At 52.1% G+C, this 12,976-nt stretch overlaps 1 protein-coding gene across 3 annotated transcripts in view; it reads left to right on the forward strand.

The window, feature by feature from the left end:
• The first annotated feature begins 5,989 nt into the window (after positions 1 to 5,989).
• Positions 5,990 to 12,976, forward strand: part of PIK3R2 (phosphoinositide-3-kinase regulatory subunit 2) — a 28,960-nt gene continuing 21,973 nt past the window's right edge. The window contains exons 1-2 of one of the 3 annotated variants that reach the window (XM_074302476.1): positions 5,990 to 6,063; positions 11,012 to 11,673. In XM_074302476.1, the coding sequence (XP_074158577.1) occupies positions 11,334 to 11,673 (340 nt within the window). In that variant the 5' untranslated portion in view covers positions 5,990 to 6,063; positions 11,012 to 11,333. Of the gene's footprint in view, positions 6,064 to 6,802; positions 6,964 to 8,385; positions 8,496 to 11,011; positions 11,674 to 12,976 lie in introns of those variants that run through there. The other 2 variants (XM_074302471.1, XM_074302481.1) reach the window with 2 other exon arrangements.

Below are 12,976 nucleotides of genomic sequence, written 5' to 3' on the forward strand. Positions count from 1 at the left end.
CTTGATTGTGAACTGCCCAGTGGCTTAGAATCAGGAAGATTCCTTTTGAAGTCAAATCCAGATTCTGACTCTTGTTAACTGGATGACCCTGGGCGAGAAACTTGACCCTGTTTATCCCATTTTCCCCTTCAAGACAAACGAGCTTGAGAAGGAAATAGCAAACCATTCCAGTATCCTTGCCAAGAAACCCCCACTATATAGTCATGAAGAGTTGGACACAACTGAAATAACTGTACAAATACAAACCTGAGACATTGAAGGATGGTGGTATCTTCAATAGAAAGGAAAGTTTGGAGGAAAAAAAGATGAGTTCGGTTTGGGACACCTCAAGTTTAAGATATGTCCATGACACCCAAGTTTGAAATGTACAGTAGGTCATCGGTGATATGAGACAGAAGCTCAGGGAAGAGACTTAGGGGAGTCTTCTGCAAAGAGATAATTATGAGGGTGATAAAATTACAGAGAGAACATATAGAGAAAAAATAGAGGAAAGCCTAGGGTAGAATCTTGGGGAACACCCAAGTTATGGTATATGAGGCAGTTGAGAGCCAGTCAAGTAGATTGAAAAAGAGCAGTCGGACAGGTTCGAGGAGGACTGGGAGGGAGGAAGGAAGGTCACGAGAAAGAATCTGAAGAGGAGAAACTCTCTAGGAGGAAAGTATCACATGCAGCAGAAGACCAATATATCTGGTCATTTAGGGTTTTCTGGTGACTTTGAAGAGCAGTTTTGGTTGAGTAACTAAATTAGAAGTGAAATTGCAAAAACTTGAGGACCAAGTGAGAGAAGAGAAGTGAAAGTATTAAGTGTAGATTCATTTTTCTAGGATTTTGTGTAATAAAGGGAGGAGAGGTATAGATGAAAGCTTGAGGGTAGGAGGGCTAAGGAAGGATTTTTGTTATTACTATTGTTATTTTTTTTTCTTATTAAGGAAAGAGCAGTCTTTGGACATGTTGAAGCCCATGAGAAGGAGCCAGTAGATGGAGGCTGGAGATTGAAAAAGGATGGGAAGGAAGAGGCGATGTTTGAGGGGCAAATTATTTAACCCCAATTGCCTCCAAAAGAATCCAAAACAATCTCAAAGGAGTTTGAGATGAAGGGAATGGAATAAAAGGCAGTTCATGTTTACTGATCTCAATTTTCTTAGTGAAGTAAAGAAATAAATAAAGTAAAGTTCTCATCTCCGAGATTCGGCTTGGGGGAGGGGAAGGGTGAAAAGGGAAGAAAAAGTGAGGAATAAGATAAGGAATCAATAAAAGGATTGCCTTGCTGCAGTGAGGGCCAGATTGAGAAAAGGCAACATGAATCTGTAACGTACCCATGTGAAAGAGCTTTTGGAGTTTCATACTCCATTATGGTCAAACTTGTACTCTAGGAAAATAATGGATAGCCACACAATGGGATGGGGAGAGATGGGACAGAAAGACCGGTTCAGATTTCAACAATCTATTGGCCAGGTGACGAGTGGCTGAATTGGAGGGATGGCTATATAAGCCTTACTATTATTAAGCACTTGCTATGTGCCTGGAACTTTACTGTACATTGGGCAAACAAAGAAAAATGAAAAGACTGCCCCAGCTTACAATCAAATGGGGGAGACAACATGCAAAGAGCTATGTGGACCAGTTGAATTGAGGGCAATTTCAGAGGGAGGACTCTAGGATTAAGGGGGACAGTGAAAGGCTTCTTAGAGAAACTGGGATTTTAGCCAAGACTTGAAGGAAGCCAGGAGGCAGAGATAAAGAGGAAGAACATTCCAGGCTTTGGGGGAAGGAAAGGGGATCTGGAGTTGGAGTTTTGTGTTCAAAGAACAGCAAGACCAGTGTCACTGCATCCCAGAGTATGGGGGAGGAGGTTATGATGTGAAAAGACTGGAAGGAGAGGAAAGGTTCATGTTTTAAGAACTTTAAAAACCAAACATGGATTTTTATATTTGATTCTGGAGGTAATAGGGGAGCCATGGAGTTTATTGAATAGGAAGGTGATATGGTAAGGCTTATATTTTTGGAAGATCACTGAAAGCTGAGTTAAGGATGATTTGGGATAGGTAGAAACTTGAGGCCATACCAAGAAGTAGGCTATTAAATGCCAGAGAAGGATGAGATTTGAGAAAAGGCCATTAATTAGATTGGGTGGTTAAGTACACAGCTTTGGAGAGGGCAATTTCCATTGAATCATGGGGCTAAAAGCCAGATCACTGAGGGTTTTCTCTTATTGCCAAAGCTAACATTTCTAAAACAATATTGAAGAGTAATGGTGATAGTGGGCAACCTTGTTTCACCCTTGATCTTATTAGGAATAGCTCTAGTTTATTCCCATTACTTATGATGCTTTTAAACAATTGCTACTGATTGTTTTAAGGAAAAATCCATTTATTCCTGTCCTCTGTAGTGTTTTTAAACAGGAATGGTTGTTGGAGTTTATCAAATTCATAGAGGGCTTAAAGAGAGTGAAAGATGGGTATTTTAGGGGGGGAGGGAGTTAGGTAAAAAGGGATATTCTTGGACATGTAGGTGATGGCAAGATCCAGGTATCAAAACTAAATGCATCAAAGGGAGAATGAGAGAATAGAGTGTTAGAATTGAATAGACCCCAAAAAACAAAACAACAATAAAAAAACATTGAATAAACCAAAGAATTGGAAAACATTTTTGTTTTTAATTTTCAATAGTATTTTATTTTCCAAATATATGTAAAGATAGTTTTCAACATTTGTTTTTGTAAGATTTTGTGTTCGAAATTTTTCTCCCTCCTTCTCTTACCTCCCCCTTCCCAAGACAGCAAGCAATCCAATTTAGGCTAAACATGGGCGATTCTTTTAAACATTTCCATATTTGTCATGTTGTTCAAGAAAAATCAGACTGAGACCATGAGAAAGAGACAAACAAACAAAAAGTGAAAATACTATGCTTTGTTCCATATTCAGTTTTCATATAGCTCTCTCTGAATGCAGATGGTACTTCCCATCCCAAGTTTATTGGAATTGTCTTGAATCACCTCATTGTTGAAAAGAGCCAAGACCATCATAGTTGATCATCACATAATCTTCTTGTTACTTTGTATAATGATCTCCTGGTTCTGCTCATTTTCACTCTGCATCAGTTCCTGTAAATCTCTCCAGACCTCTCTGAAATCATTCTGCTGATTATTTCTTACAGAACAATAATATTCCATTGGGATACAAGCCCAATAGAAACACTGCTGGATCAAAGGATATGCCCAGTTTTATAGCCCTTTGGGCATAGTTCCAAATTATTCTCCAGAATGGTTGGATCAATTCACAATGAAGAACTGTCACGTAGCATACATGTTGAAGTCACCTAATAGGAGAATAGAAATTGGGGTGGAGAGGGAGATTGTGAGCCAGACACAGAACTCATTGTGAAAAGAAGAGTGTCTCCGGAGTCTGTAGACAATAACTACCAGGCTGTGGATTGGAGGATGAATTTGGGTCTCACAAACCTCAAGGGAGGAGAAGCTGCTGAGTGACAATAGTGGAGATATATAGAACCTACACAGTGGAAAGAGGGAGCAAGGAATAATCTGAGTGTTCACTGGGGGAGGGATATGGGGATGAGGGAAGGAGCAACTAGTACTGACTGGAAAGGTGTCTGTGTCATTTGGGAGGAGCCAGATCTCCTCCAGTGCCAGAAGATGAAAAGAAAAAAGAGGAAGAAGTTTTAAATGAAAGGAAGCTTGCTAATTAAAGAGCTGGGGAGTTCCAGGAGACACAATGGAAGGAGTGGGCAGGTCGGGAGAGGAGGGAAGGAGAGGAATGGGAATGAAGGTTTGTTCAGGACTGGGGAGAGGTCAGTGTCAAGGTTCTATATCTGTACCACTAGAGTATGCTCTAGCATGCTAACCAGTGGACAATTGTTATTTGTCCTTTGTTCCTTGGAGAAGACCAATGACAAGGAATAGGGCAGCTCCAGTCGGAACTCAGCAGCACCTTGACTCCGGTGTGAATTGGATTTAATCGAGGCAGAGTTGCATAAAATTGTCAGCCTCACTTTGTCTTCTAGTGTCATTGTATCCTGTGGCAGGATAAAAGTCAAGATGATTGGTAATGGAAATCCCCGACCTTGGAGCCTTCGTGTCTGACTCAGTTCTCCCTGCTTCTGCCTCCTTCACGGCCATCAGAACAAATAGTTCTCATGGGCCTATTTCTCCAGAGGAAGACTTCCCATGCTTGGGGAACATCCCCCCTAATTCACTGAGCAGTTTGGGGCCTGTGGGTTACCCTGCACTGGTTTAGTTTGTCTCCTGAAACAGTTACTAATATGTAGCTGCCATGCTTACTATGTATCTGACCCAGCTCTCCCTGCTTCTAAGTTGCTAACAAAGCAGGGGATATAGAGAAAGGGAAAAGGCAGTCTCTGCCCTTGAGGATCTTCCTATCTAATGAGGGAGATAACAAGCCATGGGTCTCTGGCTTGAGGGGTCCACTGATACCCCTCCCCACTTTGTGCATTGCCCACCACGGTAGCCCACTTCAAACAACCTTTTTTTTTTTCCCCAGAGGAGATTAATTTACATAGATTTCCTTAGGAACTTCTCTTGGGATGCATCCATGAGGGCCAGCTATGGGCTCTCTTAGGGGCCCATGTGAGCAACCTTTTCCTTTGTGGTCTGGGAAAGTAGGGGGATTTAAAGTGCAGGAAGTTAAGCACCCCCAGGTGGAGAGAGATTGCCCCCAGGAAAAGCACTGGAATGACCTAGGCACTTCTCTATTCAGTTATCCAATTTGAGCGTTACATAACTAGGTGTTTAAAAAAAAAACAGCCACTAAAAGACAGAGTCCTGGCAACTCTGCCAGCCCATTAACCCATGCTAATGAGAGGCAGGTTCCGGCCTGCCTTGCCCTTCCAGACAGCTTGGCCCACGGACGGGGAATGGGCTCATGGCACCCCACCCTGCTGAGCCAATGCCCCCGGGTATGGCTACCTGTTCCCACAGAGAGAAAGGGAGTTAGAAGAGAAAGGGCATCTGACCCCGGCGCTGGGGGTGGGGCAACGGTACCACATCCAGAGCAAAAGGTCCCCATATTGTGGGTGGACATTGTCGTAAAGCAGGGGTTCTCAAACTGCGGCCCGGCCAGATGCGCCCGCTGAGGACGTTTATGCGGCGGCGGAGACAGAGTGAGCTTTTGTATTTCCTCTAGTCCGGCCTCCCACAGTCTGAGGGACAGGGAACCGGCCCCTGTTTAAACAGTTTGAGGACCGCTGGTGTAAAGATGGGGAGGTCCCCTCTCTGGGGAATGAGGGCGGGGTGGAAGGGAGGGGATACTGCGGAGGGCTTTCCTGGGGGAGCCCACAGAATGTCCGTTTGAGGAAGGGCGCGTTGGCCGAAGGAAGCCCCTGTGGTAGAAAATTGAGGGGAGGAGACCCAGATCAGAGAGACTTGGAGGAAGATGGGATGGGGGGAACAAGAGTGAAGGGGACTGGGAAAGGCGGGATTAATCTCTCCTGGGCCCCGTCCTTAGGAGACTAACAGTGAGAGGGAGCTAAAGACCCCGCGTGAAGGAGGCGGAGACTTCGTGTGGGGGAGGGGAGATCCACTTTAAAGTAGCGGGTATTTGGGGGAGAGGAAGGAGATGAGTGAATGGCAGAGACCCCGGCTCTTCCCTTGAGGACGTGAGTGAGGCAAAGGCGCGGGCAGCTCGGGTGGGGACTCGGCGGCACCCAGACACCGGGACCGGGGCCCCTGCTGGGGTGCTGTGGGCAGGGACGGAGCCTGCCTCCCACGCGGTTCCTGGTTTTCCTCCTGCGCTGGGAGGAGCCGTGGCCAGAGCCCGGAACGTGGGACGGGGAGGTCCGAGTTCAGCCTCGGGCTCTTTGCCTCAGTTTCCTGGACGGTGAGACGGGATAGCCGTAGCAGTGCAGCCTCCCGGCGCTCGTGGTCGGCGGTCCTTACGTCGTGGGGGACAGCCGCGTGAGCGCGGGAATGCCGCTGCATCCTGGTTTAAAGAGTTTTTTTAATTGTTTTTTCTAGTTACACGCGTGGATTAACTTTTAAAATACACGTTTCTTCGTGATTGGGCTGGGAGAGAAAAGTCAGAACAAAAGGTAAACACCAAGGAGGAGAAAAACCAGGAAAAAGGTCACTCCACTCCGTCTGCCCCGGTTTCCTCCCGGCAAAACGCGCCGTGTCTCGGCCGGAGAGCCCGGGAGCTGGGCCCGACAGCACAAAGATGGGGTTTTGCGGTTCGTGGGCCCCCCTCCCCCCGCGGGGGGGCGCCGGGAGTTCAGTGGCCCTCCCAGATGCGGTTTCTCCCTTCCTCAGTTTCCCCATCTGTATAATAGCGCCCCCTCCACCCCTGCGGGGCTTGGAAGGACCAAAGGGAAAAGGGGAAATTCGCAAACTAAATAAAGCTTTCTTTATTTTTATCCTGGGGAGAAAGCTGAGGGTTAGAGACCCCGGCCGGAAGGGTCTGGAGCACGGAGGCTGGGGCTTCTCCCAAAGACTTTAGGGGAAGGCGGGGCCAGGAGCACCAGGCCACGCCCCCAGCGCTCCGGGCCCCACCCCGAGCCTGGGCAGAGGGAGTGGTCCGTGAGCTCCCGGCGCGGGCGCAGTTTCTTCCGCCCGCCCCCGGCCTGAGCTAGCTCGGCGTTTTCCTGGAGGGCGCAGGCACCGCCTCTTCCTTTCTCGGGCCCGTCCCCCCGCCCGTCCTCCTCTCTCTGCGGCTCGGTAGTTTCCGTGAGGGAGCAGGCCCGGCTCTCCCCCCACCCCGCCCCGCCCCTTCCCCGGCTCGGAGCGTTCGGCTATTTCCGTGACTCCCTGCGCAGCGCTTGTCCCCGCCCTCCGGGGGCGGGCTCAGCGGCTCGCTGGAGATCATGGCTGCAGCCCCGGCTCTGGATCCCGCTGCTGCTGCCGCCGCCTCCCGCTCCTGCTTCTCCTCCTCCCGCTCTGCCGCCGCCGCCGGAGGTGGAGACCGCGCCACAGGCTCGGGGTGACCAGGAGACCAGGTGGGTCCCAGGCGGCGGCGGGCCGGGCTCTCCGGGAGGGCTGGGCCGGTTTGCAGGGTGGGGGGTCGGGGCGGGGGAGGGGGCACTGACTTGGGGGGCTGCCCCGGGAAGAGGCGCCGGCTGTTGGGAAGGGCCCGGCCGTGCAGAACGGAGACCGAGCTTCGGGGGCCTCCGGGCTGCAGCGGGTCTGGAGGGGCGGCCGAGGAGGACCGCGCTGAGGAGTCTGTGTCCGCGGCGCTGTAATTGTACTTGGGGCGCTCTCCCCGGGAGGGTCGCGGCTCCAGAGGGGGACGGCGCCGGCTCCTTCCTCGGGGAACCCCGGCCGTGCGGGGGGGACTGAGCCCCTCCCGGGGCGGCTCCGCGCTGTCAGTGACGGGGCTCAGGGGGAGCTCGTACTGTCAGAACTGTGGGGGGCACCCCTGGAAGGGGCTTTGGGGATTCCCCCATCCCACTGCACAGGGACCGAGCTATCCGGAGGAGGCGGGGCTGGAGCCGCGCAGGGGACACAGAGGGGCGCCCTCATGTTCCGGCGGGGGCTCCTGGCTCTGCCCGGGGAGTTAGGGTGCAAGGGAGTCCTAGGAGGTCCCGGGCTGTAGTGGGGGAGGCGGGCCTGGTTGTAATGGGGGGGAGGACGCTTGGGCCTGGCCTCCAAGTCTGTTATATGTAAGGGAAAGACAGGGAAAGGGTCCCCGCGGGGCAGGAGAATGGGGCTCAGGAGTAAGTGAGAGCCGGGTGGGGGCTGGGGTTTTGGGGGGGAGGGGAGGATGCCCCGGAGATCCCTGATGGATTCTGACGGCCTCCTCCCCTGACCTGACATGGGACGGACTCTGCCGTGGTCACAAGGGCTCTGGTCAAAATCACAGATTCGAATCCTGCGGGACCCTGGGCAAGCCCCTTTCTATGTGTTGGCCTCAGTTTCCCCAGTTGAAAACAAGGTGATTGGTAACCCCTCATTGTTCCAGGGCTCTCCCAGCTCACGTAGTCTGGGGCCTGGGCTGCCTTTCATGCCGGATGGTGCACGCTCCCTTCAGGCTCTAGGCCCCCCCAGGGCTGTGACTCTTGTCAGGCTTGTGGCCCACGGACCCATCCAGGGCACAGTCCGGTCCCCGTCCCCGAGTGGCCCTCGGAAGGAGGGCATCCCTGCAGCGGGAGATCCTGGGCTCTTGGCTCCCTCGCTCCCTCCCGCCCACGGGCCCTTGGGACATGTGGAGCCTTGGCCTTTGGGGAGGAGAGCAAGGCGGGCGATGCTCTGGGGCAGGAAGCCCAGCCTGGGGGAGATGGGAAAGCTGAGATGCCCAGCCCTCCGGCCCCCCTTCCCCGCCCTCGGCTTGGCGGAGAGCCCTTCCAGGAGGGCCCCGCTGGCACTGGGCCTCCTGGGATGGGTTTGGACTCAGACAGAGCTGAGCCTCTTCCCCTCCCTTTGGCTTCAGAGCTCCCTCCTTGCAGCAGCATGATGGGGCTGGCTCTTCTCTGCTGAGTGTGCATGCTCCAGGAGAGCTGCATTCGAGAGTCTGTGTGCAGGGGGGAGATCTGTGAGTGGGGGGGGAATATGCATGTGTGCAGGGGGGGAGCCCCTGAATGGGGGGGATATGCAATGTGCATGTATGCAGGGGGGAGCCCCTGATTGGGGGGGTATGCAATGTGCATGTGTGCAGGGGGGAGCCCCTGAATGAGGGGGAACATGTAATATGCATGTGTTCAGGGGGAGCCCCTGAATGGGGGGGGGGATATACAGCGTGCATGTACATGTGGTGTGCACAGAGAAATATTTGTGAAGGTGAGGGTGTGGGGGGATGGTGAGCATTGTATGTGTGCAGGGGGGAACCCCATGAATGTGGGGAGTGTGCAGCATGTGCACGTGTCTGTACGAGTGAGAAGGTATATGATTATGAAAGAAACACGTGTGAGTGGCCTTGTGTAAGGCTGCAGCGGGCGGACTGTGTGAACACCAGAGGTATCCATGAATTACATAAATGTGGGTTGGGAGCGGGGAGAGTAGGGGAGACCCAACCTTGCCCTCTTGGCTGGTGCTTTCCCTCTCCTTTTGCTTCTGTGGAAATCAGGGTGGGGGTAGGGTGTGTGAATCCATGGGTTCGGGAATCTCCCAGCCAGAAGCTAAGGAAGGGAATGGAGGCCGAGAGAAGGGAAAGGGATGTCTCTGGAGTCACAGAGCAAGCACTAGCCTAAATGGTCCCCAAAAGACACAGATTAATATCCCAGTAATATCCTAGGTCCGAAGTACAGAAAGCTAGGAGGGACTTGAGAGATCACCCAGCCCAAGCCCCTTGTTTTGTGCAAGGGCAGAACCCAGGTATCCCCCCCCCCCAGGTTTCCCTGCCAAGCCGAAGGCTTTGTTCTTCCTTCTGCAGCTCTGGAGCTTCCATAGCTTCCCTTCCAGACCTGACCCCCACCCCCCATCTGTGATTTTTTCCTCAAGAACCTTGGGCCCCAGAGAGCCCCCTCTCCCCATGGGCGGGAGTTGCAGGCAGGGAGAAGAGGGGCCATTGTTCTACCCCGGGGCCTGTCTCTGAATCTAAGGGAGGGGTGTGAACTGTGTCACGTTCATTCATCCTCAACATCTGTAGGGAGTCAGCAAGTTCTTGGCAGTCCCTTTCAATTTGGGATAGGGGCCAAAGCCGCTCCTTAAGAACAGAGCACTTAGAGCTGGAAGGGAACTTGGGAGAACATTCTATCCCCTCATTTTACAGATGGGGAAATTGAGGATCGGAGAGCCTGGCTGATTACCTAAAGTGCTAGATTCCGACCTGGCCTCTCTGATCCTAAACCTGATACTCTTTGGGGGCTGTTTGGAGAGCCGGCTGGCTCAGCCGTCCAGAATCCTACCTCTCAGCTTGTGGCTGGTGGAATCCTGGGATCACAGAGTGGTAGGATTGGAATACTCCTGAAAACTCTGGTAGCGGAATAAAAAACACCCCCAGTGATGGCAGCCCTGAAGATTAGGGAATTTTTCTTTAAATTAAGGCAAAATTGACCCCTCTCAAGACCCCACCCTTGGCATCTGGCTTTAGCTTCAGGAGCCAAGCAGAGCAGGCCTGTTTCCTCTGTCCTCCACTATTCAAAGGTTCCTCCTTCTTATGCCATTGAGGGTAGACTGGATGCCCTACCTAGTCGGCCCAGAGCCCTGGCCCACTGGCAAAGGGCCAAAAAGCCCTTCAAGGAGAAACCCCATTTGCCTCCCCCCCAGTTTCCCAGACGTTCTAGATTCTCTCTGTGATCTCCTCCCTTAGGGGCTAGCACCTTTTTCCCAGTCTGTGCATTTGGGCCTTCATAGATCAGGGCTGGACCCTGGCAACTTGTGTTTTTAGGATTAATAATTATTACGATGAAAAAAAAAAAACAAGTTCCCAGGTCTCCTTTGTAATCCTGTGTATTTTATTCGATGCATCTGAAAACATTCATCTGAAAAGTCTTTGTGGGATTCTTGGGCCTGCCAAAGTGGGATAGATAATAGCACACGTTTATATCATGTGCTCTATGTGCTCAGGTATATCATATGTAACAAGTACATGAAACCCATAGGACAAATATTCTTTCCATTTTACAGATGAGAAAACTGAGACAAAACTAGGAAGAGTGGCTTTTCCAAGTCATTTGAATAGGGAGTTGCAAAACTGGACTGGAATTAATCAATATCAGCATTTATTAAATACCTGCTGTGTGTTAGGCACTGGGAAGACAAATGCAAGTGGAGTCAGGAGGACTTGGGTTCAAATCCAACCTCAGACTAGCTCATTAGCTGTGTGACCTTAGTGAGTCACTTACCTTCTGTCTACCTCAGTTTCCTCATGAGGCTGGAGCAGATGATGTCTAGGACCCTTCTGGCTATCCATTTTTATCCTGCCATCTGAAAGGTTGATGGAAGGGACTGGGGTGGGACAGACTAGCTGCCTTCAGCCTTGTCCTCCCTCCATTTCTGGAATCCTGGTTGTATTGGCTGGGGGGGGGTGCTCCCCGAGCCCACATAGGCTCCCTCTATTGGTACTAACGGCTCTCTCTGTCTCTTTCCCTTCTGTCTCCTCCCCTGTAGATCGTGACCAGCTCCCCGTCAGAGACGTGGCCCATCCTGAGCACAGACACTCCTCCCTGGGGCCTAGGCAACCCGTCTTCCCCAAGGGCCAGAGTATGGTGGTGATACTAGCCCTTTGCTCCATCATCTGGCTAAACCGGGGCTTCAAGCTGCGGAAAAGTGGCTAGGGCGCCTGGCCCCTAGCCCTGCTCTGCTGACCCTGCCACACTCTCCTCGCTGGACTTCCAAGCCCCTGCTCTCCGGCCATGTGGCCTCTGGCCCATAGTTGAGCTCCTGTCTCCCTTGGTCCAGGAGGGGTCCCACCACTCCTGGCCTGGACATCATGGGCAGTACTGAGGGCTTCCAGTACCGGGCCCTTTACCAGTACCACAAGGAGCGTGAGGAGGACCTCGACCTGCTCCCTGGAGACATCTTAGTGGTGAGCAAGGGCACGTTGGAGGCGCTTGGCTTCCAGGATGGGGACGAGCAGAGCCCTCACCACATCGGCTGGATCCTAGGCGTCAACGAGCGAACCAAGCAGAAGGGAGACTTCCCAGGTACCTACGTGGAGTACCTGGGGCCCGTGAAGATTGCCCTGCCCTCCCACCGTCCCCGAGGCCACAGGCCACTGCCTGCCACACCAGGGGCAGGGCCTGTCCGTCCTCGGGACTCCCCGGAGCCAGGTAAGCTCTGAAGCCTTTTTGAGGTTGCCTTGTTGTGAGCCATTTGAGCTTGATTTGCTCCAAATGTTCCTTGAGAGGGGGAGGGCAGCCCCTCAGTGGCAGAGGCTGGGGAGCCATTGAGAATCTGTATAGAAGACTGATTCTTTTTTGGATTGGTGGCTTCTGGGGACTCTTGCTACTCTGAAAGATGAGGATTCCCTGATTTTTCTCCGATCCAAGCAGGGAAGCCTGTGCAGTAGGAGAAAGAGCGTGGGATCATGTCCTTGCTAAGTCAGCTATTTATTGAGTCCCTGCTGGATACTGGAGGGTGATGGGAAAAAAGCAGGCCCTCTCCTTACAGAGCTCCAGGCTAAATTCCCTAACTTAGCTGGTGAGCTGGAAGAGTAAAGACAGTGTATGAGGAGGAAAGGCGAGTATCCAGTCCAACCTCCTTTGATTTTCACATGAGGAAAGTGAGGCTTGGAGAAAGAAAAAGAATTCCTCAAGTCCATGTAGGAATTTGAGGCCTCTGACGCCAGATCTAAGGTCTTTACGGAGTGGTCTGCTGCCAGGAGGGCAGGGAAGAGAGCTGAAGCAGTGGGCAAGGGCTTCCTGGAGGAGGAGGAGGAGGGCTAGGGGCTGGGCTTTGCAAATGGGATAGGCCAGCCTGTGCTGGCTCTTCCTGCCATGGGAGCAGGCTGCCTGGTCCTGCCCAGCTCTGTGGGGACTTGCCCCAGACTTTCTCATTCTCTGTCAACGAGTCTACCCCATCTGGCTTGTTGGGGCAGGACAGATGTGCCTTCATTTGGGCCCCAAAGTCAGGGAAGCTTTTCCCGTCTCCTTAACAGTGGCCAAGACAGGAGGTGGGAGAGCCGCCTCTGGAATCACTGCCCTTCCTCCCAAAGCCTGGTCATTCTGCCCCCACCTAGTTCCTTCTAGTCCCCTACCAGGGAATTAATATATATTCTCGGGATCACCGTGGGGAAGTGTCTTCTTCTTGAACCTCAGTTTCCTCTTCTAAAAGACAGAAAAACCCCTGCTCTGGCTTCCTTACTGGGTGGTTGGGAAGCCCAAAAGAGAAAATGGAAAGTGTGGTGGGAAAGAGCCTTGTGGGGGGTAGGTCAGAGTGCAGAGAGAACTAGGGTTTGATGCTTCCTAGCTGGAGGAACCTCAGTTTCTTCATCTGTAAAATGGAGACAGAAAAAAAAAATAATTGTACTCCCTGTCTCTTAGGGTTATGTGAGAGGCTTTGCAAACCATCCAATGCTATTTAGGAACAACAGCAACAGAAATGAGAAGCAGCCGCCCATGGCGCACAGGGCAC

This window comes from Sminthopsis crassicaudata, chromosome 1, assembly GCF_048593235.1.
Source record: "Sminthopsis crassicaudata isolate SCR6 chromosome 1, ASM4859323v1, whole genome shotgun sequence".
Lineage (NCBI taxonomy): Eukaryota > Metazoa > Chordata > Mammalia > Dasyuromorphia > Dasyuridae > Sminthopsis > Sminthopsis crassicaudata.